The 26639-nt window shown below is 40.1% G+C and overlaps 1 protein-coding gene across 6 annotated transcripts in view; it reads left to right on the top strand.

The window, feature by feature from the left end:
* The window catches only part of lrba (LPS-responsive vesicle trafficking, beach and anchor containing), a 243144-nt gene that overhangs the window by 21401 nt on the left and 195104 nt on the right, over nt 1-26639 (top strand). For 5 of the 6 annotated variants that reach the window (XM_028018763.1, XM_028018766.1, XM_028018765.1 and 2 more), the window contains exons 2-21: nt 3384-3615; nt 5554-5654; nt 6422-6517; nt 8015-8136; nt 9282-9408; nt 10410-10529; nt 11565-11711; nt 11863-12060; nt 12812-12945; nt 13981-14089; nt 14207-14359; nt 15370-15538; nt 15961-16040; nt 17668-17730; nt 18107-18204; nt 18299-18391; nt 20108-20216; nt 20434-20515; nt 24802-24925; nt 25560-25752. In XM_028018763.1, coding sequence (XP_027874564.1) covers nt 3384-3615; nt 5554-5654; nt 6422-6517; nt 8015-8136; nt 9282-9408; nt 10410-10529; nt 11565-11711; nt 11863-12060; nt 12812-12945; nt 13981-14089; nt 14207-14359; nt 15370-15538; nt 15961-16040; nt 17668-17730; nt 18107-18204; nt 18299-18391; nt 20108-20216; nt 20434-20515; nt 24802-24925; nt 25560-25752 — 2550 coding nt within the window. Of the gene's footprint in view, nt 1-3383; nt 3616-5553; nt 5655-6421; nt 6518-7431; nt 7491-8014; nt 8137-9281; nt 9409-10409; nt 10530-11564; nt 11712-11862; nt 12061-12811; nt 12946-13980; nt 14090-14206; nt 14360-15369; nt 15539-15960; nt 16041-17667; nt 17731-18106; nt 18205-18298; nt 18392-20107; nt 20217-20433; nt 20516-24801; nt 24926-25559; nt 25753-26639 lie in introns of those variants that run through there. The other variant, XM_028018767.1, reaches the window with a different exon arrangement.

The raw sequence follows: 26639 nt of genomic DNA, 5'->3' as shown, positions 1-26639 counted from the left end.
CGTGTGTTGCCCTTCAGTCAGCCCACCGTGATGGATGAACGACTCGGGCGCCGCTTCAGGCTCATACATCGCCTGCTGTGGTAAAACGGCACCCAGAGGCTGGGCATGGCACCTGGGGCTGTCCACCACCGAGTTACTAATACAAGTGTTTGCCATTTCTGGATGAGTCACAAAGAGTTGGACACAGAATCGTCATCAGAAAACTGGTATACACAATGCAGATCAATTTATGATCAATTTTAGCAGACAGTAATGGCCTAAATAGAGTTTTTTAATGTTAAGCAACAGATTTGAGTGTGTGAGTTTGCACCTTTGAAGAACTAGACAGATCCATTGTCAGCTTGTTTTGCTATTGAAACATATGTAGTGATGTTTATTGGATTGGACGATCGGATATTTTGAAGAAGTGAGACTTGATGCAGCCCGCCTACATCTCCCTCTTGTACTGTCAGACTGATTCTAACTACAACAGTGTTTAAAGCAGCTCCAGTCATAAAGTGCTAATTAGTTAGAAAGTTGTCCCAGGAAACCAACAAGATGCACAGACGTCTATCAAACAACTTTTCATTAAGAGTGGATGGGTTCTGGAAACCAACAACATTTTCAACGCATCAATCAGTGACCCCTGGTGAATATAATTTGCTTTTTAAAGTTTTTACTACTTCTGATTTTTGTAAATATGCATATATATATTTCAAGGAAAGGAATAGTTTTCATTTATAGTTGACATAGAGAGCCTTCTTTACAGCCAAACTTGCATCTTTTCATTTATGATTGAGTGGAGGTTCGGTCAGATAAACGTATTAATATATGTATAAAAAAAAACAAAAAAACATGTCAGTTTTTCATTTTGCAGTTTTCAATTAGCCTGAATAGGAGCTGACAGACATTGGCAGTTCTAGACCAAACTTTACCAGGAGGTGGTTAGTCTCTTCAACAAAAGTATGAAACAAAATAAAAATATTTCATCGTTTAACACAAAGTGAGCCGTAGAGCAATTATGGCTCAATAGCTGCAGGACTCAGACTCCTGGTTCAACAGATGAAAACTGAAATTAGTGAATGGTTTCTGTTAGGGCTGGGTGTTAAATCTATTTTATCAATTAATAAAAGTTTGGAATGACTGACCTAAAAGTTACTTCTTGAAAATATTTTCTGTCATTTGTAATTTCTCTTTCTTAGAAAAGAAATCAATACATTTTTTAAAAATCAGACCTGATCTAAAAAACATAGATTTTATTTTTAAACCATATCACTAAGCCACAGTTTCTGTGCTAGCACATATCATTATTGTAAATGAATTTAGTTTCATGTTTCCAGTCCATGTCACTTCAGTGTGTTGGACTGTTAAGGTGTTGCTCCACCTTAGCATCACCGGTGACCCTTCAGAACGGCTGGGGGGCGATTTGTGACCGCCATAACTAAAATGAAAACATACACACAAAATTAGAGAGATGCTGAACAAATTTAGGGAGCAGAAACTCTAATTTCCCTTATCTTTTGAAATGTGTTCATATTTTGAGATGATGTGGTTAGGTTTTAGATAACTGTGTGACAGGAGCGCTGCGGTTGTTCAGGAATGGATTCAGTACGCAGAAAGGATTTCCTTGTAGCTGAATATTTATCAGTAAAAATCAATAAATTAAGATGTGTTTTTTTTCTAGAGATAAACTGATTGTCTTTCCAGATCTTCCAATTGCAGCAACAGGAGTAGCTTCCTCTGTCATCCTGTTTGCTCCATTAAATGAAACCTTCCTGTTGTCACATGGGTGGATTCTGAACACATTCTAACCGTATTAATTTGACATCAGCGTTGTTATTTCCCTTTTCGTTTTCTATTAGCAGGGGCAGATAATAAAAACGCCGCGGTGGCTGTTAAGCCGTGACATATGATGACATTTATAGCTCATCCATTTCATTCCAGACACTAAAGAACACCAGTTCCTTGTAATAAGTAAATCACGGTGGCCCTCTGTCCTGATACAGCTAACTGTATAGTTTATGTGTCGTAGCTGGGGACTCCGGGGTTAGCTGGAAGATAACAGCTGATCTGGAAAATGAAACGTGTTCCTCTTTTATTCTGATGTCACATTATTAAAAAACATGATATGGAAAACAATGCATGATATGAGTGGGAGGTTAACAACTCTGCTGCAGTTGGCGTGCTTCCTCTTGAATAACCTGAGTGCACGCCGCTGCAGCCCTGAGCACTGTCTGACAGGCTGCGTGAGCCTCTGTTGGCGTCCCAGCTGCTCCTGCAGGAACAGCAGAGGGCCGAGTTCTGCTCACACTGATTGTTGTCGTTTGGCTTGACGGCTGCATTTGATGCTTCTTGTTGACCCCGTGTCTCAGTAGCTGCGTTTCCATTACAAATGTGTGCAAGTATTTGTCTATATTCCGATAATATAGACAAAGGATCGGAAAACATACAACTGCGGTGTTTCTACGAAATAAGAAATAAAATTAAAATCACATGTGAATAAGCTTGTTCACATGATAAGTCAAAAATTATAACAGTGACTGATACAAACTGTTGCATGAGATGTATTCATAACTTAGCCGTGGCGCTAACTCTCATTATCTATCAGCCAATCAGGGGAGACGTCAGCGTCTTATTCATTGGAGCAACAAGCCCCGCCTACTTGGGAGCGGCTACGTATGTGGCATTTTGGGGAACCTGCAGTCGGCTGGAGGAGCTATGGATTCAACACGTTGGAATGAGAATTTTTTATGAACTGTGTGATGCTGTGGAAGATCTGGTGGCGCCAGCTGAATATTGTCTGAAAAAACAAACAAACAAAAAAAACAAACCATCATCCTCCTCCTACTACTTTCTGTCTTCTTTGTGTTTTTTTCCCCAGTAATAACTAGGGGCACCGTCTAACAAAACTATTTAGTACATAGAAAAAGTTATCTTTTTCTTATATATATATTGCAATAAAGTTCTAAGTCCACATCGCCCATCCCTATTTGTAACATCCTTATGTTGATCATGTGACTCGTGTGATTTGAAGTGTTTTGATATGACTTAAGAACTCTCATCGTAGCGCAAAACCTCTTGATCAAAAAACGTTTCTTTTTCAGAATGTTTCATTACATGACTTTATTTTCGTAATTTCAATTTGCGCAATTTAGTGGCTAATGGAAACACAGCTATTAATTGTAGTTTGCTGCAAGGTACAAATAAAGATGGGCTTTCTGACCTTAATGCACAACCATCTAAGCACTGCTTTGGAGTACGCTCTATTTAATAAAGAAAAATTATTGTAAGAGTAAATTTTCCTCTCTCATAGCTGTTGGATCAGCAGTTTTATCAGCAGACCAGTGACTGTCAGGCAAATGTGTGTTTATGTATTTTTTCTGTGTGTGTGTTTCCGTCTCCAGCTGGTCGGCGGTCAGTTTGACCTCGAAATGAACTTCATCATCCAGGAGCCAGAGAGCATTGTGTGCATGGTGGAGCTGCTGGACAAGTGTGAGCCCACGTGTCAGGCCGAGATCTGGAGCATCTTCACCGCCATCCTCAAGAAAAGCGTGCGGAACCTGCAGGTGTGCACTGAGGTGGAGCTCATCCAGCAGGTGCTGCACAGGATCTCCACCACTGACAGCATGATTGCAGGTATTGGGGAAAATGTCTGTATAAACACTTTGCAGTGTGATGTCACGCGCAAGATCCCACCCTCCATCTCGCTGATGACTTAGCGGACGATGACTTCCATTGGTTCTAGCTGTCAGGTTGTCAGCATAACACGCTAAATCTTAAATGTATGGGTATTATCAACACTATGTCAACTAGATAGTCAGGAAAAGTTTTAATTAAAAAAAAAAATAGCGAGAGGGGGAAATAGGTCAGTTATGCTAGCTTGACTATGACAACTTGAAAATGTAGATGTGCTGTAGAATTTGGTGTGTTTCTGTTCAATTAAAAAATAAATAAATGAGGCGACCTACACACACACACCAACTATCTGATGGATCATCACTAGAGCAGGTGTTTAAACTAGCTAATTAACATCCACTCTGTTCAGTCACTTATTAATAATCCCAAGATAAACTTCAAACATAAAACAGTAAACCGTCTGAATGTTCTGTTATTTGTGCAGAAAATGTTTGTGAGTTTTTTGGTGTTAAAACCTGATAGATTACTGTTGCTGCCAGTCAGTTGCTATGGCAATGAGTCTGTGCGTCACAGTTGACAGCGAGAAAAAAGTGAGTGGTTTTGAATCGTTCTTCAAAGGTTTTTCAGCATTATTTTTCTCTTTGCTGTGGGACACTGCACTGAATTAGTAATACCTCCATCTCCAGGTTTCATTTTGTTAACAGAATTGTTCTACTGGCAGCACGGTTATGAATGACGAGTCAAAGAATCGTCTTTTTGCCCTCCAGCATTGTGCACATGCGCTAAATTTCCAGATGTAAGCAATAACTTTAGACATGTCTATACTCCGGCCAACAATTAATCGGTTCCAAAATTAGTTAGACTATTTCAATAATCGATTAATCATTCCAGTCTTCGACTTCATGATGTTGTTTGTACATCAATGTTCTCTAAACAGCTCTGAGGCCTCCATAGAGGATCATTGATCATTGACATTCTGTGTGAAGACTGCTCACAGGTTTTGGTTTCACATTAGGCTGCACTGTGACCCACACACAGCTGTTAGAGATTTGCTTAGCAGCTTGTGTAGCTGCACCTTAGTGATGCTCCTGTCACAAAGAGTGTTGCCTTGGGAGGTGTCCGTGTTTTTAGATGTAGGGTGAATTAGTTGAATACTATTGTGTCAGTAAACGTTTTGAGCTGAACCTCTGCGGAGGCAGACCAGTGACCCAGATGAGAATGCTGGCTCAATAAAATTCAGAGCCGGACCGACTGGTTGGAGTTTAAAGTCCACCACCCTAAAGGCAGCTCATTTGTGGCCAGGGAAGCACTTCCCTGTCCGAATAGTGCTGCAGGATTGTGTTTATCGAGTCAATAATTCCCCAGCTCCTCTGCTAGAAGTGTGCTGCAGCTGAGATGCATATTTCACCTGAAGCAGCTAAAGACACAACCTTCCACCGAGGAGTCAGCGGAGTAAGACTTGTGGAATTCTCTAACAAACTTTATGATTTCCCCTCCACCCCCCAGTTTGTGACCTCATGACCTCACCCTCCAGTGCTGCATGTATTGATTGATGGTGCAGTGTTACAGTGTACAGTCTCGGTCTCAAGTGTCAGAGCAGCATTTTGCACATCTGCAGATCCAGAGGGAGTCCATTTTGTGCTCAGTGACCTCTGTCCAGCTTGAGCCGCTCTGTAGTTTAGTCACATCAAGCAAGGCTGATGAGAAATGAAATTTCCTTAAAGCATCGCTAACAATCAACCACTCATGTTTCTCTCACTACAGACTACATTCATTCATATTTACATATGGTAACACTTTGCAGCTGTATATTCTATAGATCTGTTATTACTGTGACTATGAAGCCTCACTGTGTTTTCATCAGGCCAGGTCTAATCCTTGTTCATTTCCAGCTGTAAACCCCATCCTCTGCCTTGTGTCTTTCTGTGTGTATTGCAGACCTGCTGGTGGACATGTTGGGTGTGCTCGCCAGCTACAGCATCACAGTAAAGGAGCTCAAGCTTTTTTTCAGTAAGCTGCAAGGGGAGCAGGGCCAGTGGGTGAGTCAGAGTCCTAATGTGGTGATTGATGTGCTCGAAATGTTTAAATTATGTTCTATAAAATCTATCACCTTATTTATGTTAGATTGCCTATTAGCTTCCACACAAGCCCTTTTGTTGTAATTATGTTGGGAAACCAGAGCAGGTACAGTAGCTTTAACATGACTGGATGTTTTTAGGCAAAGTCTTTTCCTGTCTAAATTACAGGATCTTAAAGAAACTCAGTCTGAGTTCAGATGATTGATTGGATCAATTCTAATCTTCAGCAGGTTCAACGCCACTTTTTAACAACAGCAATGCATGAGTGTCTGCATTGAATGTTTGGGCCTTATTGAGAGGGACATTTATGCGAAAATGCAAAAGTTGTGGAGTTATCTTCTATGTCCTTGTGGCCAAGTTAATATGCTACACTATTTACTTTTTATGGAAATAATTTAGCTTAGAAAAAACAAATTAGGAGCTTCTTTTTAATATTATTTTAATCAGAATAAACTGTGGAGCTTATTAGAAATGCATAATAACTAATGTGGTATTTTCTTTGAGATGAGTACTAAAGTTTTAAAGCAGATTGTTGGATATTAGCTGTTCTGGCAAATTATGGCAATATTATGTAATTTCTTGACACATTTTGTAGCACAATCAAGTAACTATGTTAGCTTCAAGTGTTATAAATATGTTGTATCAAATGTGACTTAAAAGAAATTTGACTTCTTAGTTTAACGCCTTGACAGAGTGATAGTAACTCGCAGGCCGGTTTCTGTCCTCAGCCGCGTCACGCCGTGAAGCTTCTGTCGGTGCTGAAGTACATGGCTCACAGGAACGGTCCAGACTCCTTCTTCAGCTTCCCTGGGAAGAATGCAGCTGTGAGTACGCTCCACACACCGATGATGAAAAGCGTCCATGGCAGGAATTTAACGTTTTTATTTGTTGTTGGACTTGAGGTTCTTCTCTGTCACCATCTAAAACCTCTCTGAATCTGTTTCATTTCAATTCTTCGATTAATTTCAATTCTTCTCTAATTGATGCATTGCCACAGAGAGCCTTACGAAGCTTTGATCTACATGAATTGTTGTGAAGCTTGTTGAAAATGTGGCTCTGAAAGCCTGGTTTTCTGAAGGTAGCTGTGTTGGTTACTAAACAGTGTGTTTGACTATGGCTGCATGAGTTACATCTCATCTCTGATCGTCTGTGAAGTTTGGACAGCTCTGAATATTTTGCCATTAGTGTAGGGCTTTGCTCTCTTGGAGTTGGTTCCTGCCTTGTTCTTTTCCAGAGCTTAATTATGAAAACTGCTCCCAGGTGGGAGAGTTTAAAAACGTATCCTTCAGGCTCTGAAACCTGTCATCTAACTCGATGTGTTTATCTGACCTTCTTTAGACTTTTAATGGCTGAAACACTGTTTTAGATGTTTTTACAGAGCTCAAGTTTATCACAAATGAGGTTTTATCTGTGTGTAATAGTTCAAAATGAATATAACTATTGCACCAGGAAGGAAGTAGAAACCAGTTTCTCAATTCTCCATCTAGTTTGGCCTTTAAAGCGTTTGGTTCTGTGGTCGTTGCTGATTGATTTCTGAGTGGAGAATGCCGACTTGTGTTGTGGGTTCTGGTTAGTTTGGTCAGCAGTTAGCCATGAGGACTCCCTGTGCTGGTCCTTTAAAGCTGCAGTATGTAACTTGTATGTAAAATCTATTTTTAGATATTTGTTAAAACCGTCACCAGTTGACAGCATAATATGAAACAATCTGTGAAAATATCCACCTGTGCCACACCCTCTATGTGCTGCTATTGCCATCTGAAAAAATTCACCGCTCCCTACCAAAAACAGCCAATCAGAGTCAGGAGGAGGGTCTTAGTGCTGTTTGTCAAAGGCAATAATGTACTGGCTGCTAAGTGTGTGGCAGAGAAACAACTTACTGTTAAAAATAAATCGCTTATCCACCGTTATTGGTGGCCATGCCAACTAGCCTTAGCATAGATGACAGGTTCTGCTACCAGGGAGAAGCTATAGCACAGAGGGAATGATCGACAAGTCTAAGACACGCCTCCTGGCTCTGATTGGTTGTTTCTAGTTAGCACTGGGAGAAGGCAGAGAGACTGTTTGTTTATTTTTTTCCCTACAGATCATCTGACTGATACATACTGTCACAACATGGTGACGGTTTCAACAAACGTGTAAAAAAATATTTTTTTTTTATAAACTTACATACTGCAGCTTTAAGCATCTGGATCTTGGTGTGAGGTAGATGTGGCGGCCATACTTGGACTATAATAACTAGAGGGATTCCATCATGTTGACCCAATTTATTGCTTTTTTTTGTCTCCTGCTGTTTACATATATTGATCTTTTGACTCCACCAGGCTATAGCTCTACCCCCCATTGCAAGATGGCCGTACCAGAATGGATTTACCTTCCACACGTGGATCCGAATGGATCCTCTAAACAACATCAACGTGGATAAAGACAAGCCTTATCTATACTGGTAGGGAATGGTGACTCTCCTCTCCTACAGCTGCTGGGCTTAGTAAAACTGCATTATCATCATTATGACCTTAGTGGAAACCATGATGCCAGTTTACAGCCTCAACTATCACACACACTGAACTAAAATATAAACACTTTAGTTTTTTTGTTTTTGTTCCCATTTTGTCATGAGCTGACCTGAAACATCCAAAGCTTTTTTTTTTTTACACACAATAGATATATATTTCTCTCAAAGATTTCTCATCCATCGAGCTATGTTTCCATTACAGATGTGCGCAAATCTTTGTCAATATGAAAAAAAAATAGTTACACAGTTGTGGTGTTTCCATTAAATAAGAAATGAAATTAAAATAACATGTGAATAAGCTATTTCATGTGATAATTTATTAAAAAATTATGGCAGCAATGTATATAAACAGTTACATGAAATACATTGATAATTTACCCAATCAGAGGAGATGTGGATGTCTGATTCAGGCATTGGAGCGACAAGTCCCTTTTACTTGGGAGCGCTGCGGTGTTTTGGAGAAGTTATGGTCGGCCATTTTACAGAAGAGCTATGGTTTTAACACAATGTAGTGAAATAACTTTTTATGAATTGTGTGAAGCTGAGAAAGCTCTGGTGGAGCCAGCTGCATATTGTCTGAAAACCCCCCCCAAAACAAACCATCATCCTCCTTCTACTTCCTGCCATCTTCTTTGATGTTTTTGCCAGTAGTAACATCAGGTTGTTGATAATGTGACTTGTGTGATGCAAAAAAGTTGTTTACATTGCAGTTTTGTGAAATCCATATATTTTGATACGACTGAAAAACTACCTCAACCTAGTGCCAAGAACCTTTTATCAAAAAACGTGAGTTTTTTTTTAAATTGGCATGTTTCCGTTAAACAAATCTATTTCCGTGCTTTCAAAACACAGCTAATGTGAATGAGCATTTCTCCTTATAGTGAAATAAGGAGAAACTCTTCTTCTCCTTATTTCTATAATGAGTGAAACTCTTCACTCATTATAGTGAGGAGTTGATGTGGCTCACTTTACAGATGAGCCACATCAAGGTGCTGATTAGACGGCAGGATTATTGCTCAGGTGTGCCTGAGCGCCCCGCCTAACATTATGTGTGTTTTCCGTTCATCTCGTTGCAGCTTCCGCACCAACAAAGGCATGGGCTACTCTGCACACTTTGTGGGCGGCTGTTTGATAGTGACCTCATTGAAGTCAAAGGGCAAAGGCTTCCAGCACTGCGTGAAATACGACTTCAAACCACAGAAGGTATGGAAGGAATCCCACTGATCAGTCTGTCATCTGCATAACAACGGTGCACCACTTTGAGACATTCTGGACAATTATGGAGCAGAACTGAAAGATTGTTCATATTTAATAAAACTGACAATTGAGATAGTTGGAAAGAAGAATTGAAAAAGTAAAACAAGAAACAAATCAAAGGCCCATCTGTAATCCACAGTTGTTTTGACAAATCCTCTTGAACTTCATGACTTCACTTCCTGCCAGATCATCCAGCTGAAATGAATGGAATTACCAGACTGCTTCCACATTGCACGAAAACTGCACTTCAATTCGTTTTCTTTCTGTATCGCCCATTCACAATATATTGTCCTGATCCACTTTACAAAAAAAGTAATTTCAATTCAATATCGCATACATTCTAATCGATCCTAGTTATCAAACATTGCATTGAGCTCAATTAATTATTGAAAGTAGTTTATGAAGTTTCTGTCTTAGGAAAACCAGCAGAGCATTGAGCCATTGACTTGCAGCACTCACTCCTCCTGGACCAGCAGGGGGCGACAATTGCTTACCTTGTTGTTGACTTCACAGCAATCCCTCATACCAAGCATGGACGAAGCAACAGTGGGGAGGAAAAACTCCACTTTGACAGGAAGAAACCTCCAGTAGAGACACAAAAAGAGACAGAAGAACTGATGTAGGATTATTTGAATGAATGCTGCTCCCTCCTGCACAGACGTCCGTAGAGCAGAATGTGTGTGAGGAAAAGCAGAAATAAGGATAATCCACGAAGCTAACTTTAGTTGATTCAGACTATAGTTCTAAAGTGTCCATGACATTACCTCAGTGGTTGAACAACTCCAAGAAGATGAGAAATAAGTAGGTGAGGCGATACCTTGAGGGGAACGAGTTCTGATGGAAATGGGTTAATGAACTAGAAGTGTCTGCTCGTCCGCTGTGGTCAGAATATGTCGGGACGGAGCGGCTGACGTGTGCTGAGGTGTGACGTGTTGTCGTTGTTGCAGTGGTACATGGTGACTCTGGTTCACGTCTACAATCGGTGGAAGAACAGTGAAATCAGCTGCTTTGTGAACGGAGAGCTGGCCTCCTACGGAGACATCGCCTGGTTCGTCAACACCAGCGACGTAAGTGACTCTAACAGCATTAACCACGACAATAATGATAATATTGACTCTACTAAAGTTAGAAGAACAGCAGGATGTCCAAGCAATCAAGCAGTTTCACTATAATCATGTTTCACTGATTATAGTGAAATAAAAGTAACGAAATAATGAAAACTGAAATTGAGAAAACATTTTTGTTACTTGAAATAAATAACTTTAATTAATGGGGAAAAACTATAACTAACTTGAACTATGTCATGTGTTTATAAAACTTAAACATACTGAAATTATCAATATAACATCGTTCCAAATTGTGTTTGAGTCTATTTATCAGCCTTTCAAAATGGTAATTTTTCCCCCACACTAGCAGTTTATGTCAGCAAAGTACATCACTCCATTCTCCTTCTGGCAGCTCTTACACTAGTCCACAAAAAAACTGACATAATACTGTCATAAACATGACATAACACATGTCATGAACATGAAACTTTTATGTTCATCAAGTTTCAAGGACATTACGACTGTTGTCATGAAGCGTCGTTCAGCAAATGACGACACTTTTAATGCAAAGTTGACTTTTAGTTTTAATGCAACTTTGCAAAAAAAGTCATTATTTACCAAATAATGCTAAGTTGACACTTTTTAATTCACTTTCAATGCAATTTTAATGCCAATTTGCATTGGCCGTTAGTTACGGAATGACACTTCATGACAACATAAACATTCATAAAGACTCCTTCATGTTCATAACAGGTGTCATGTCATGTTTATGACAGTATTATGTCAGTCTTGTGCACATCCCTTCAAATGAAGTGTTACCAATAAAACTAACTGAACTACACAAACAAGAAGTCACAAAGAAATTAAACTAAACTATAATGAAAAACCGCAAAACTGTGTTTGGACTTTAGGCTCCATGTTGAGCCAGGCCTGATTATTCTCAGCCCTCCTGCGTTTGGTTCATTGATGGTCAGAGGCAGATCAGCCAGCAGGGATTTGCTTGTTTTAACCCTTTACCTTCTACCCCTGCCCCTCTGCTCGTTTCCCCCCCCGCAGACGTTCGACAAGTGCTTCCTCGGATCGTCTGAGACGGCCGACGTGAACCGTGTCTTCTGTGGACAGATGGGCGCCGTTTACCTGTTTGCAGAAGCTCTCAGCGCCGCTCAGATCCTGGCCATCTATCAGCTGGGCCCTGGCTACCAGGTTCACACTTGCACCCAAATCCCGGGCACTGATAACTGCAGAATATGACTGAATTTGGGGAGATGAAAGAGACTTGTGGAAAAGACCCGTTGGAATCGAATCTCTTCTCATCTGACTTATTTCCCTCATTTTATTTTTTGCTGTCACGCAGGGAACGTTCAAGCACAGGGCGGAGAGCGACCTTCTCTTTGAGGAGCATCATAAGACGCTGCTGTACGACGGGAAGCTGGCCTCCGGCATCGCCTTCACCTACAACCCCTGCGCCACAGACGCCCAGCTCTGCCTGGAGTCCTCCCCGAAGGACAACGCCTCCATCTTTGTCCACTCTCCACACGCTCTCATGCTGCAGGTAACCAGACACTCCCCGTTCAGCAGGGGTTGGAATCACAAGAAGGCCCATTGTTGGGATTGAAGCTGTTAGAACCTGTTCATCTGGTTTCATTCAACACACACACACCCAGTTTATGCACACACACACACTCTGAATAAAATATGAATGACTCTGTGACCCATTTATTCGGTTTTGTGGAAATGGGAAAGTTTTTCAGCACAAGTTCTGTCAGGATAGACAACCATAATGACACCAATTCATTTTTAGCCAATAACAAATGTGTTTAAATATTTAAATACTCACGGTGGGTAGAATAACCAGAAATGTTACTCAACAGTAGTGATACTTCATAATAAAATTGTTAAATAATTAAATTAAAAGTGGATATGCACAGATCAAGGTTTTAACAGCCACTTGCGATTTCCAGTTTACTTTGATGTCTGATTTCAAAGTTCTTTTGTTTAGTCCAGTTAAACGTACCAAACGTTGACCCTAGAAGGAAAATAATATGCACCAGGTCTTCAGTTTTATGGCGCTTGTTATATTGGAGAAAAATTCATATTTTGGTGGGAACTGATCAAGGTGAAACTGGATTATTGTTGATCAAAATTTATTGTTTTGACTTTTTTTTTTTTTTTAGAGAAATGAAGCGCAATGTGACAACTCTAACCTCAACCCTACTGCTGTCAGCATTGAAACTTATGGCTTTCACATGAATGCAAAAATATTTCTCGTAATGCTATGATGTGTGTGTGTGTGTGTGTTGTAGGACGTGAAGGCTGTGGTAACTCACTCGGTGCAGAGTGGCATCCACTCCATCGGTGGCATCCAGGTCCTCTTCCCTCTGTTTGCACAGCTGGATTATTGGCAGCCTTGCAGTCAGGAGCCCGACACATCTGTCTGGTAAAGATCTCACACCCTGCTTCTCCTCTCAGTTTGCTCAGCTAAACAGCTTTATGAGCAGGTTGAGAGTTAAGTATTAGTAGTTTGCTTCAGTTTTGCATGTCATTAAATTCTCTCTTCAGAGAAAGAACTGGTTTTACTACAACCTTATGACTGAGAAATTCATCTTTCTAGCAGTTTTTATAGTTTGATCTAGAGTGGGGATGCACCAATCCACTTTTTTCACTTCCGATACCGATATCTGCGGTTTATTGGCTGACACAATGCAGAAAAACAGCGCTGAATTAACTGAATTACAAATTTATTTGCTAACTCTGCACCAGTGCAGCTTCATAAGCCTGATCAAACAGGTGAAAACAACACAACTTTAATTTGTTCAGTCAGTGCATTTAGGAGTGGAACAGCCAATGTGAAATAAATGATAAAAAATCTGAAAGTGAAAGTGACAAAAACAAAAGGTTGATGACCTTGGTGAGATGTGTAAACAATAAACAGTAACAAACCCTCTTTCAAATGGTTCAGAAAAGGCAACTAGGAATTCTAGATATGATGTAAAATACAATAATAAAGAATGACGTTACTAAGAGCACAAAGTATAGAATTATGGATCGGGCACTCATATCCGAACTAGAATTTTTTTCATGATTCAGATATTTATGTCTGATCTGTTCATCTCTAGTCTGTCAGTCAATCAAGTTTATTTGTGTAGCACATTTTAGCAACCATGCTGTTCAAAATGCTTTACATTATAAAAACACAAAATGCAAAGTCATAAAAAACACCATACAGTCAACAATTGGAAAGAAAAAAAAAAAACGGTAACAAATTTTATATTTTGATGGGTGCCATCACCAGAGTTACCAATACACATCAAATATGTTGGTCAATGTTAGTCTAAGATCTGTCTTCACAACACTCCAGTCCAGCCTGCCTTCATGTCCCATAAGATTTGTGGGAAAGCTCACAGATTATTGTCTCTATCTAAGCTGCTGTCTGTCTCTCTGCTGTCCTGTCTCTCTGTGTGTTGGCAAGTAGCTGCACGCTGCTATCCTTCATGATGGAACTCTTGAAAAACTCCGTGTCCATGCAGGAGCAGGTTCTGGCCTGCAAGGGCTTCCTCGTCATCGGCTACACGCTGGAGAAGGTGACCTCTCTAAACGTCCGGCCCTGTCCGTATGATGTTTTCCCGTTTAGCCTTACCTTTGTAAGAAGATCCAGTTGAAGCCCAGTTGCCATGTTTTCCTCCATCTCTGTGCTGCAGTCCTCCAAGGTGCATGTAACGCGGCCCGTCCTGGACATTGTCCTGGCCTTCTCCAGATACCTCAGCAACCTGCAGAACGGCATCTACTTACTCAAGCAGCTGTGCGATCACATTCTGTTCAACCCAGCCATCTGGATCCACGCCCCTGCCAAGGTAACACAACCACACCCATAAACTCCACAGCTCCTGCTTTTACAGAGCTGAATCAACTCTGGAGATGGACTAGTCTCTGAAGTACACCAAGCTGATGAACGTTGAGCTCAAAGTTTTTCTTTTTTATTTCCAGGGCTTCTTTTATAGCTTTTATATTTTTTTAGTATAAGGCCAAAACATTTTTGGGGAAACATGCAGAAGCTCCTGAGAGAAGGATTATTTAGAAATTAGAAAATGTAGACTGACCTGAAAAAGTTTTCATGCCCCTTAAATCTTTTTGCATTTTGTCACATTGTATTCACAAACAGACTTTGATTTATTGGACCACCATAAAGTAGAAGTTATGCTGTATTCATTATCATTTATTTAAAGATGTCTTATTATGTAAAACTTTTTTGAGCTTTACATTGTGTTATAATTTTATTCTCTCATTAAAAACATACATGGAGTGTTACTTTGATTCCTTCATGCATGTTTGAGAAATTCTTTAATTTCCCCTGGCAACCATTCAGCTGTTCCAAGGCTTAGGTGGGCCTAGCCCCGCCTTCAAAGACGCAGCTCCTCCTCTGAGCTGCAGTTTTTGAGCGTCCGCCTCACAGATCAGCCCTGCCTGTGTGCTGAACCACTGTCCGATTTTAAATCCTGTCTGAAATATAAATTTTACTCACTGGCCTTCAGCCCAACTCAGACCTGATTTTACTTAATCTTCACTGGTATTGATTTGATCTGTTCTTCTAAAGATAAAATATATCTATTTTATCTAGATATATTGCTTTATTGCTCTAGAGCAATAGAGTGCTCTATTCAAAGCACAATAGAGTGCTTTGAATAGAGTTTTTCATTCATTACTGTGTGCTTAGCTTCAACACTTTATTTTTATGCTTTCGTTTATCTTATTCGTTTATTACTGATGTTCAGCCCTTTGTTTCAGCTGCGGCTTGCTTTAAAGTGCCTTATAAATAAAGTTGATGATGATGAAATGCATGTTACGAGTTTCCTGATCTGTGCAGGTGCAGCTGATGCTCTACACCTACTTGGCGACAGAGTTCATCAGCACGGTGACAATTTATAACGCCGTCCGCAGGGTGGGCACCGTGCTGCAAGTCATGCATACCCTGAAGTACTTCTATTGGGTCGTCAACCCCCACGACCGCAGCGGAGTCATACCCAAAGGCGTCGGTAAGACCACTTCCTGTTCTTTCCTCCTTCATTGTTTTCCTGCGTTTGCTTTTAATGTGACGGTCATCTATAAATCAGGAGAAAACGCTCTAACAGCTTGTAGAATCTCATTTAGGAGCAATAATGAAGTTCCATATCACCTCAGCTTCTCATGCTATTGCAGAGAACATTTCTGTAGTCATTTTACTAATTGAACTATTACTACTAATGCAGAAGTTTCTCAGTTGCTTTAAGGCTGGTTCACAGAGAGGCTAAATGTCTAGGGGCTGACAAAAAATATATTAAGATTTATTAAGACAAACATATTTCAGGTTATTCTTATTCTCATTAAGGAGCTGTGGCATGTAAACAAATGTTCCTGTCGCAGTAAAAACAGACATTCAGAGGAACAGACCTAGTTGATGTTGTGTTTGTGTTTTCAGACAGTCCGCGGCCCAATCAGAAGGAGATGCTCTCTCTGCGAGCCTTTCTGCTGCTCTTCATCAAGCAGCTCATTATGAAGGTAAGCTCATTTTAAAGGGGCAGCATAATATAATCGTGTAAATTTGACTTTTACAACTTTACATCATTTTATGAAGGTGTTGCTTCATAAGAAACATACCTGGAGTTTCCTTGATTTTTTTTAATGCATGTTTGAGAAATCCTTTAATTTCCATGGTAACCATTCAGTTGAGCAAATTGCCTGGCTAGACCTGGTCCTGCCTTTGAGGATGTAGTTCATCCCCGCCTCCAGACGAGTTTAATAGGGAGTCCATCGGCTAATTTTTGAGGGGGTGGGGCGCAAAATAAATCTACAAAGCAATAATAATATTACTTGAGTAAAAGACAAAGGTTAAAGGTAAAAAAGGTTAAAGATACTTATAAGAGTAGTTTGTGCCGTAAAACTACTCTAAGTGCCTTTTTTCCAAAAAAGTTACTCAAGTCTATGTAACAAGTACTATCCACTTTTGAACATAAACAACAGCATCAGTAGCCTATCAGCTACTTGTTAACAAGCTTAAGGTGCTGTATTGGTATTAGCTAGTCATCATTTTCTAACGTTACCTGCATCCAACAGCATTAGTCAACTCAGTCAGTTAGTTTGGAGGAAAAACTGTGCAAAGTTCTTTGCGTTTTGTTTGTTTGCTGCCATAATTCTAACACAAACCCGAGTAGCTCTGTGAAGCAGCAGCAGGTCTCCTTCGCTGCCGCACAGGTGTAAACCCAGCACAAGCATCTTAGCGCTCATGGTGCGTTCGAAGGCGACTCATAAAAACAGGTTATGACTTGTTAACAACGAATTAAACAATTTTAACTGCTGAAAAAAGTGACTGAAGGCACAGATATGGGAAGTGCGGAAGCCCCGACTGTATCAAATTGATATAGTTGGCCACTCTGATGTAAAAACAATAAACAGCTTCCAGTCCAGGGGGGCACGGCTGACTTTCTGGGCGGGCCACGCACACCAAAGCCCGCTCATGCCGCCGGGCCTGATGTAGTTCCTCCTCAGTTGCTGAGCTACCAAGCTTCTGCCTCACAGAGCAGCAGTCCTCCACTCAGCTCCTCCAGACTAGCCAGCAGCAATTAGCAAACACCTGGTGGAACTGAGCATCTGCGGAGCTCATTATAGAAGCTACTTCTCTGAGCAACATTGGTAAAGACGTTAAAGAGTTAATAGAGGAGCCATGTTGTGATGATTTCCTAAAGGGAGAGTTTTAGAAAGAGCAGGAGTTTCTTAAAAAGACCCAATTTCAAGTCGTTACATTACGGTCAAATTTCTTTTAAGTCATATTTGATATGTATAGCATTTTTTTTAACAACTGAAGTTAACTTAGTTACTTAAGTGGTTTGTAAAAAAGCATTATGTGCCTGGAAAACTCATAATACCGGCCTTTTAATAATCGGTTCATAAAATAAGATGTTTTTTCTTAAGTTTTCTGGTGACCGTGTATCAGATCCCATAATTAGAAAACCCCATATACTGGCTCTCTAGTGAAAGTTGTGTATTAGAATTAAATATCTTGGAGACTGTCCTAAAAAGTTAGGACAAAGTTTACAAACACAACTGTTAAAGATCTTTACTCACCATTAAACAGATTCCTGCTGAGGACAGGCAGGTTCGGTGTAACTCAGGTGTGGATTTGTTTCAGGATCATGGCGTGAAGGAAGACGAGCTGCAGAGCATCCTCAACTACCTCCTTACCATGCACGAGGTGAGTAGACAAAGACTTGACCACCAGATGGCGACATGACACTGCCGCAGCCTGCAGCAAACGTTCATTGCGACTCCAGGCTTTCTTACTTGATTTTAATATTTAAAATCTGCTTGTTTTCATATCATATCTGGTTTTGTTTATTGTTAGGTTACAAAAAGTGAAATAAAGCTTAGAAAGATCTTCAGCGTGATGTATTGGAGGAATGAAATACTGTTCAAAAAACAACTTCAATGAATCAACTCTGTGTTATTGAACATTGTGCTGCTACTGCAGGTGTGATTGCAGGTATCTGTAAGTGATCAGGCAGCTGATCTTAAATAGCTGCAGATAGACAGTGGTGATAGCTTCAGCCTGCTTCCTCTCTGTTCCTCAGGATGAAAACCTGATGGATGTGCTGCAGTTGTTGGTGGCTCTGATGTCTGAACACCCTGGCACCATGGTCCAAGCCTTCGACCAGAGAAACGGGATCCGGTGATTACAGACTTTTTTAGATATGGGATTAAGCTAGTGTAAGACTTGGCTCGTTATTATTTTATTTAACATGTTTTTTAAAATGTACCCACAGGGTTATTTATAAGCTGCTGGCCTCCAAAAATGAAGGGATAAGAATCCAGGCCCTGAAGGTCATGGGCTACTTTCTAAAGAGCTTATCAGCAAAGTAAGTGTTTCCTCCTCAAAATGTCCTCCTCTCCTCACTGTTTCCTCTTCAGTGTTTCCTCCTCTCTTAAGCGTTTCCTTCTCTATGCTGCCTTCTCTGTTTTTCTCCAAATGCGTTAAGTGGACGCTACAGAAAATGTTGTGCTCATCATGATCTCTACAGATAATCCATTTAGTTTAGTTTAGAGCAAGGTTTGCTCCAGAAAACTTGCTAAGCCTGGTGGTTGGAGCACTCGGCAGTCATTCATCCCGTGGCCCGTCGTGTTTTTGAGTTTAAAAAATGTTTACAGTTGACAGGAAATTTGAAAATATCACTTGATTATGTGTTATTGAAAGATTGGAAGATTAACACCTGAACGCCAACTGTAAAGTCTTAAAAAAAATGCAAACATTTTAAAAAGACTTAAATAAATAAGCAATGCCTAGCGGGGGCATAAGTAAAGCCTGGTGGCCCGCCAGGCTTATAATACACTGAGGGAAGCCATGATAGATGTTCCTTATGGTGCTAGAGCAGCGTTTCTCAATTCCAGTCCTCAGGCCTCCCTGCCCTGCATGTTTTAGGTGTTTCCCTTCTGCCACACACCTGGATTGAATCCTTGGGTGATCAACAGGCTTCAGCTGCTCTGGAATAGAGGTACATCTAAAACATGCAGAGCAGGGGGGGCTGAGGACTGGAATTGAGAAGCGCTGTGCTAGAGGAACATTTTATCACATTTTTAGATAAAGAAATCAGAAAGTTATTGTAACATGCTCATTTAAAAAAACCCCAACTTAAAATAACATATATGCACGCACCCTCCCCCCCCACACACATATATACATATATATATGTAAACAGCAGTTTAATGTAATATCAGAACAACATGAGGAAAACATTGAAGACCAGGAACCAAATGAGGCTGATGGAAGGGAGGATAGAGGAAACGTGAGAGAGTCTAAAATCTTTGTAAGGATCAAACTCCAACCAAGAATAAGAAAATAAGGACAGAAGTAAAGTCAAACTAAAATCTCCATTAGATTCAAATAGAATGACGCTTATTTATTCAGAGCAATAAAACAACATATGAATAAAGCAATAATTTAAAACGAATTATAGTTAATGAAAGAAAGAATTCAGTCTGTGGATTAAATCATGTTGGGATAACACAGCAGATTTTATTATCAATGATGTTAAACAGTAAAACTCCAAACCTAAAGGACGTCTTGATGATCTGTTTCCCAGGCAACGGCTGATTCTCCATGACTTTTCCTTCTTGCGTTTTAGTCAGAAGACTGTCTGGATTCGGATCAAGCAATCAATCAAGTTTATTTGTGTTGCACATTTCAGCAACAAGGCAGTTCAAAGATCTTTACACCATAAAAACACAAAATCCTAGAAGACACCACGCAGTCAGCACCCGAGAAAACCACTAAACATTATATTTTGCTAAGTTCCATTATTACTCATGAGAATCACCATTCACACTGTACAGTAACAGTCAGACTAATAAAAAGTTTGATTAAAGCCAATAATCCTTTTCATCATTAAAATAATCTAAAAATGAAGTTTAAAATATGAGACGTTTTACTCTCTCTGCAGCAGGCAGTTTGAAGCTAAATATCTTTTCTATCACTCTGCAAATGTTTCATATTTTGTCCTTGAAATATTTTTGGACAAACAACGCCACTGCAGTGCTCTGTTGACCTTTGACCCGGTTTTCACCCCCCCACCAATCAGGAGGAAGTCTGAGGTCATGCTGACCCACGGCCTTTTCTCGCTGCTCACCGAACGCCTGATGCTCCACTCCAACCCGTTCACCATGACGACCTACAACAGCCTGTTTGAGGTCGGTCTGCTGTGGCTCACTTCAAGCTCACACGACTCAAGAAAAAAAATAAAAGTCTATAATACGCAATAATGGTTGTGTGTTTGTGCTAAATTTAGCTATAAATGAGGGAAGTTTCAGACTCTGGTCACAAATGAAACCCAGCTGGCTGTTTCTGTCACCGTTCAGACGTTTCCAGCTAGAATCCCCGTCTGACTGACTGTGTGTTCCCTCCTAGATTCTAACAGAGCAGATCTGCACCCAGGTGATCCACAAGCAGCATCCAGACCCCGACTCCTCTGTGAAGATCGTCAACCCGCGTAGGTTCCTCCCTCCATCGCTGGGCTGTTCCACTAACACATCAGCGCTGTAAATTTCAGACTGTGTGTGTGTGTGTGTGGGCGTGTGTGTGTGTGTGTCCAACAGTGTTGTGACTGTTGGACCCCCGATCCAAACATTAGGACGGTCCAAACACTCTGCCTGACACATCCACACTCATGTTTGTTTTATCGAGGTTCTCTGTTGTTTCCTGGCAGGATTGGTTTGAAATAAAGGAGTGATGAATGGAGTAAAATGGTTTTAGGAAGTTATCAAATTTATTTATTTTTTTTTTACATTTTAATTATATGCAGATAGGCCTGTCACGATACATTTTATCAGATGATAAATTGTTCCAGAAACAATTGAGCTTCCACACCAAAGTGTTGTTCCTTTGAGCTCATTTTTAAGTTATAAACTGATAAGGAAGTGAGCTCGCCCTCTCAAAAGATAAATAAAGTTTAATTTAGTAAAGAAAACTTTATGCTGGAACAGGAAGATATTTTAAATAACCAGAAAATAACCAAAATGAACAAAAAGAATAAATAAAATGGAAATAAAACACCCACACAACCAAAAGCATAAATGAAATGGATTATGTAGTCTCTGTAAACATATTAATCATCTGAATGGAAATTATCAAGCTCCTTTTAATTTATCACATGATTTATTGCGACAAGCTTATATGTCGGTTATGTTTTTACTTTTTCATAGTTAATAATAGTTAACCTTTTGTTTTTAGGACGACATGCGTATGAACATGCTGCTGCTCCGTTCCTTTTGCGATCGGCTTCATTTAAAGAACTTTGAGCTTCTTCCAAGTCTGGATGAACACGAAGAAAATGTTGACGATTATGGAAAAAAACATTTGTTTCCAAACAAAAGTGCTCCCATTTCTTTTAGAACATAATCAATCTTTCTAAAATGTAATGGCTCAGAAAAATGGCAAAACCTTTCAAAATGATTAAATGTAATTATATATAGCATTAATATAAGTGACTTGATTTATCTTGATGAGATTTTTAATGTGGTAATCTAAAATTGTGGCTAACATAGATGAGGTAGTTTGATCACTCTGTATTGTTTTCACAATTTGCTTCATAAACTATTTAATATCTCTGGCCAAAATATGTGGAACTGACTTTGAATCTGATTGGATCGACTTTAGATTTCTGTCCATCAACCAATAAATCGGCTGCATCTATTTTTGTAAACGGCTTTCAGACGTCATGTGTTATGAACCTGCTTTTTAGAAATCGGCTAAACTCAATTATTGATAATCGCATCATAAAACAATGTTTTCTCAACATGTTGAGAGACTGGAACTGTACAAACTGAGTTAAAAATCTCATTATTGACCAAAAGCAGCGATCAAGCTTCAGTAATCTCAACATAATGACGCAATGAGGACCAGCTTGGAAACTCACATCCATGTGATATTAATGAGAGAAACCACCACAGGACTTCATTTTCCCAACATAATGACGAAACCCGTCAGAATAAGCAATTAATCAATTAATCACATGATAAATTAACGTCATCTCAAAAATTTCCATTCTGATGATTTACTTTTTTTTTTTCGAAGCAGAAATTATTTGGAGGGAATTACTTCATTTATGTTTTCAGGTGTTTTTGGTTGTTTTCCGTTTTTCTTTTGTTTTGGATATTTCAAATATGTTCCAGTTACAAAATTAAAGTTTGTTCATCTTTGAGAAGGCAAACTTTGTCAATATATTATTTGAAAATGGTCTTAAAGCAATACCGTTTATCACAATTACTGGGAAAATTTATCATCCAGCAAAATTTATTGTGATTTTTTTTATTTTTTATTTCATTTTATTTTTTTAGCAAATAGATCTAAAAAAAAAGTTGAAGATGATAAAACCAGACTTTTAGCCTTTATTCTTGATTTAGTTATTGTTTTTGGTTTTCATGTTTTGTTTTGGATATGTTGAAAAATATCCAACATATCCATATGCAGTAAGTGGTGGTTGCAAAACTGAATTTTGAGAGAGTAAATTTGCATTAGTATGCCATTATTATTATTTTATCACTTGAAAATGGTTTCAAAACAAAAATATTGACATTTATTTTAATTATTGGGACAATTTCTTGTCCAGCAAAATGTACTATTTTAGCGGGCCTATTAATGGCATCAACAACTTTAACCAAATAAACAAACATTAGTTACTGAGTGATAAATGCACACTCATGGATTACTGGATATATGTGATAATTAAATATATAATATATATATTCTGTCTAAATCTGCGTTTTAATCAAATTTTTGGCAGAAACTTGTCCAGTTTCAGTCAACTTCAACTTTTTTTTACATGTTGAAAAATATCTAGCTCTTCTCCCCCCCCAGTGTAGAAAAGAAACCGGTCCGGCTCTCTTTTATCCCGTTCCTTCTGCACCCACACGTGCATTTTATACACACACTCTGAAAACGGCTTTAATCAGGTTGAAATGTAAGCGCTCGCTATAATCACAACCGAGGTTTACTTCCACCCAGCCTTAATCTGACAGGCTGTGCTGCAGTCACACACTGATTATCTTCCAGGTCTTTATTGTGTTAAACTCTCCTGCTCAGCCATGCTGGACAGGCCATATGTACATCTATACATATATATATATATATATATATATATATTATGGAAACCTTTGTACATGTGCTCTCATGCTACAGAGCACAGAGCGCTGGTCTGTTTCTTCTTTGCTCTGTATTCTCCTGATTTAATCTGTGACAAACTCCCAAAATGGCCCCCTGATTGCAGTCTTTAGTAACGTCAGAGCCAATCAAACAAACCGAGGAAGTAGCATTTCCCTCAAATTAACTTTGGGGTGGGGGGGAAAGAACCAAGAGCAAATGGAAAAAACCCCAACAAGAAACGAGAGAAAAAATAGGAGGACTCACGCCATCCCCTCTGTCCTCATTCCAAATACATGCTGGGGTAATTTTCTGGCGGTAAAGGTTCAGCGACTCATAATTTGAGTGACTAAGGCGTAGAAACAACACGAGCGTCTGGAAGGAGGAGACTGGGTGGGGGAGATTTGGTTAGCACCAAGGTCTGAAGAGACAAGTGAAATCCAAGCCCCAGCATCTCTGCTGAGGGCAAATGCACACTGACACTGTCTAGATAATTCATCTAAACAGTCAGTCTCTTTGGTTTAACCCAAGCCAAAGCCTCTCTGGAGTGTGTGTGTGCAGCCCGGCTCGCCTGTTCACGCAGCACCGCAACCGTTTCAGAGCTCCACCCTCTCGTTTTCCTCCAGTCTGTTATGGAGACTGAGACCAAAGGTGTGTTTGGTTGTTCGGCCCGATGAGTTCTACACGGACCGATATGTGTCCGTGATGCAAATACTCGGTGTGGAAGTGCAAGGCCTTCATAAAGCAACTGATGTGAGCAGGAGATGTTGTGAAATGATGCATAGCCGGGATTTGGAAAGTTAGAACTTCAACCAAGCTGTTTGTTAGATTTGATTCAAGCGGGGTGCAGACAGTCAGATTTTTAGACCTGAGTGAAATCCCCCCAGGGCCCGCCCCCGAACTTCAAGTCAAATGAAATTGATGCCAAATTGATTGCGCAGCACACATTTTCGTTTGTGCTGCTGTCATTTTAAAGATATTAACAAATGCTTCCAGAGGTCATCAAAGGTCAACCACCCCTTTCCCACATTTACAAAATCAAACAAATTTGTGTAGGACAGGTTTATCTCTGGTGACCTCTGGAAACTTTTCTTTTTAATTTAAATTTTAAAAATGATAAAAGCACAAGTGAACATTTTTGCTACACAAACATAGCACAGTTGATTCACCTCATATATTGTTTACATTTCTGCATGTGCACTGGCTGGTTGACCTTTGATGACCTCTGGAAACATTTCTTAATACGTTTGAGTTGACATCGACACAAACAGAAATTGTGCCGCTGTTTTTGTTTGTGCCGGTTCGCTGCACAAACGATTGACCCCAATTTTGTTAGATTTGATGGGAGGAAAAATTCACCCTGGCAATTTTCTTTTTAATAATTTTTTTGACTTCCACTTTAGTTATGTGCCACATTTCGTTGAAATAAATCCAAAATAATACGCTTTCAAGTTGGGAACCTGACTGGCTACTTTTGTATTGATTCACTGTAGAGAAGGCCTTTGTGTTCTTTATTTCAAAATGGCTAACGAAGGAGAAACGCTTGGTTTTTATGGTTGGTTCCCATTTTCTGCATTAACGAGAAAATAATTTTTTTTCCCCCTCTGGCTTGTTAAAACGGTTGTTTTTCTCTCCCAGAGATGCTGAAGGTAATCGCTGCTCTGCTGAAGAACTGCCCCCAGTCGCCTGAGAGCATGGAGGTCCGCCGGGTCTTCCTGTCAGACATGATCAAGCTGTTCAATAACAGCCGAGAGAACCGCAGGTAAGACGCAAAGTTATTGTAGTAAAAAACTGAAACCGAGAAAACACTTTTGTTAACGGAAATAAATAAAAACAGGAATTAATGGGGGGGTGGAAAAGATAACAAGAACTAAATTGTGCGTTTCTAAAACTAAATTGTACTGAAATTATAGCTATAATATCCTCCCTTAAACTGATGTGAAGTTGTTTTTTCCCCTGCACAAGCAGGTTATATCGGCTGTTGTCAAATTATTTCACTCCATGAGCCACAAAATAGTTTGCAAAATGGCGACAGCAAAAGTTGGGATAAAACACCAGAGTCAGTTTCTGTTGAGAAATGGTATGTTCTGCTGAGTATTTATTACCCAATCGATGAGCTTTTGAATTATGCACCTAAAAATTAACCAAAAATATGAAAACTAAAACTATTACTATAACTAATAAAAACAAAACAAAACAATATTTAATATTTAATAACTATTAAAAACAAGCAAAAACGAACTGAATTAGACAAATGAAAAGTCATGACAATATTAAAATGAAACTATAATAAAACCCCCAAAACTATTATAACCAGCCAGCCTCCGGTCGGGTGGAGGGGCTCCCCCACCCGACCGGAGGCTGGCCCTCATGCCCGGGGCCCGCTGTCGTTCCAGGAGCCTGCTGCAGTGCTCCGTGTGGCAGGAGTGGATGCTCTCCCTCTGCTTCGTCAGCCCGAGCAACAACGAGGAGCAGAAAATCACCGAGATGGTCTACGCCGTCTTCCGCATCCTGCTCTACCACGCCATCAAGTACGAGTGGGGCGGCTGGCGCGTCTGGGTGGACACCCTGTCCATCACCCACTCCAAGGTCAGAGTGCTCATTATGTCATACACACACACCCGCGCACGCCTACACACACACACACACAAAGGCTGACTGTATCTTGTAACAGTCAGCCTTTTTTTTCCCCTCTCTCCTATTTGGATGGCGTCTCTTCATATAAGCTCAACTGCACATGACACACACTCACATCTTGCAGCAATATAGTTAACCTAAACAGTCATCACATCAGCGTAACTGTAACCTTCATCTTCACTTGGTCTCCAGTGAAAATGAGAGCAATAAGTCAGTCCCTGTGTGCCACATGCAGCTCATCACAGAGACATCATCCCTGTCGCCTGGCTGGGTAACTCCCACTTGTACCGAAGCCTCGCTCCCCTCGCCCATCAGATTAAAACCACCGAGGCTTTCCGCTGATTATCGTTTAAAAGCTCGTTACAGCACGACCCGGTCGGAATGGATCCCCCCCTCCGGCCCCTTTTTTTAAATAAAAAAAAAAAAAATGTATGTAAAGAGTCTCTTTCTTTCACGCCGAACAGATAAAAAATAAACTCCTGGCACTTATTATTTCCAAAGGTTGTATTCAAAACAGTGCCTCAGAAATTCTTTGTTGATATCACGTTACACAACTCCGTTCCAGGGCAGCGAAATAATTGAGGCCGGTGTCGGATTGTGGTCTGGGGGGCTTTTAAAGCTGGCAGATTGAGAGTGGAGTTAAAGAAGCGCTCGTGATTTGAGGGGGCGTCGGTAACCCCCTGGAGGGAGGGGGAGGTGCAGTGAGTGCTGCCAGCCAACAGGGGGCACACACACTCCTCCACGTGAAGGTAGATGTGCGTCTCGGTGTGACAAAAAGACACGAAGATCATGAAAAAAGAAGTGTGTGATGTTATTTTTGAGATGAGTAAAAATATTGC

This window comes from Xiphophorus couchianus, chromosome 5 (genome assembly GCF_001444195.1).
Source record: "Xiphophorus couchianus chromosome 5, X_couchianus-1.0, whole genome shotgun sequence".
Taxonomy (NCBI): domain Eukaryota; kingdom Metazoa; phylum Chordata; class Actinopteri; order Cyprinodontiformes; family Poeciliidae; genus Xiphophorus; species Xiphophorus couchianus.
Note: the sequence above shows the minus strand (reverse complement) of the source record. Positions and strands in the feature narration are given on the sequence as shown.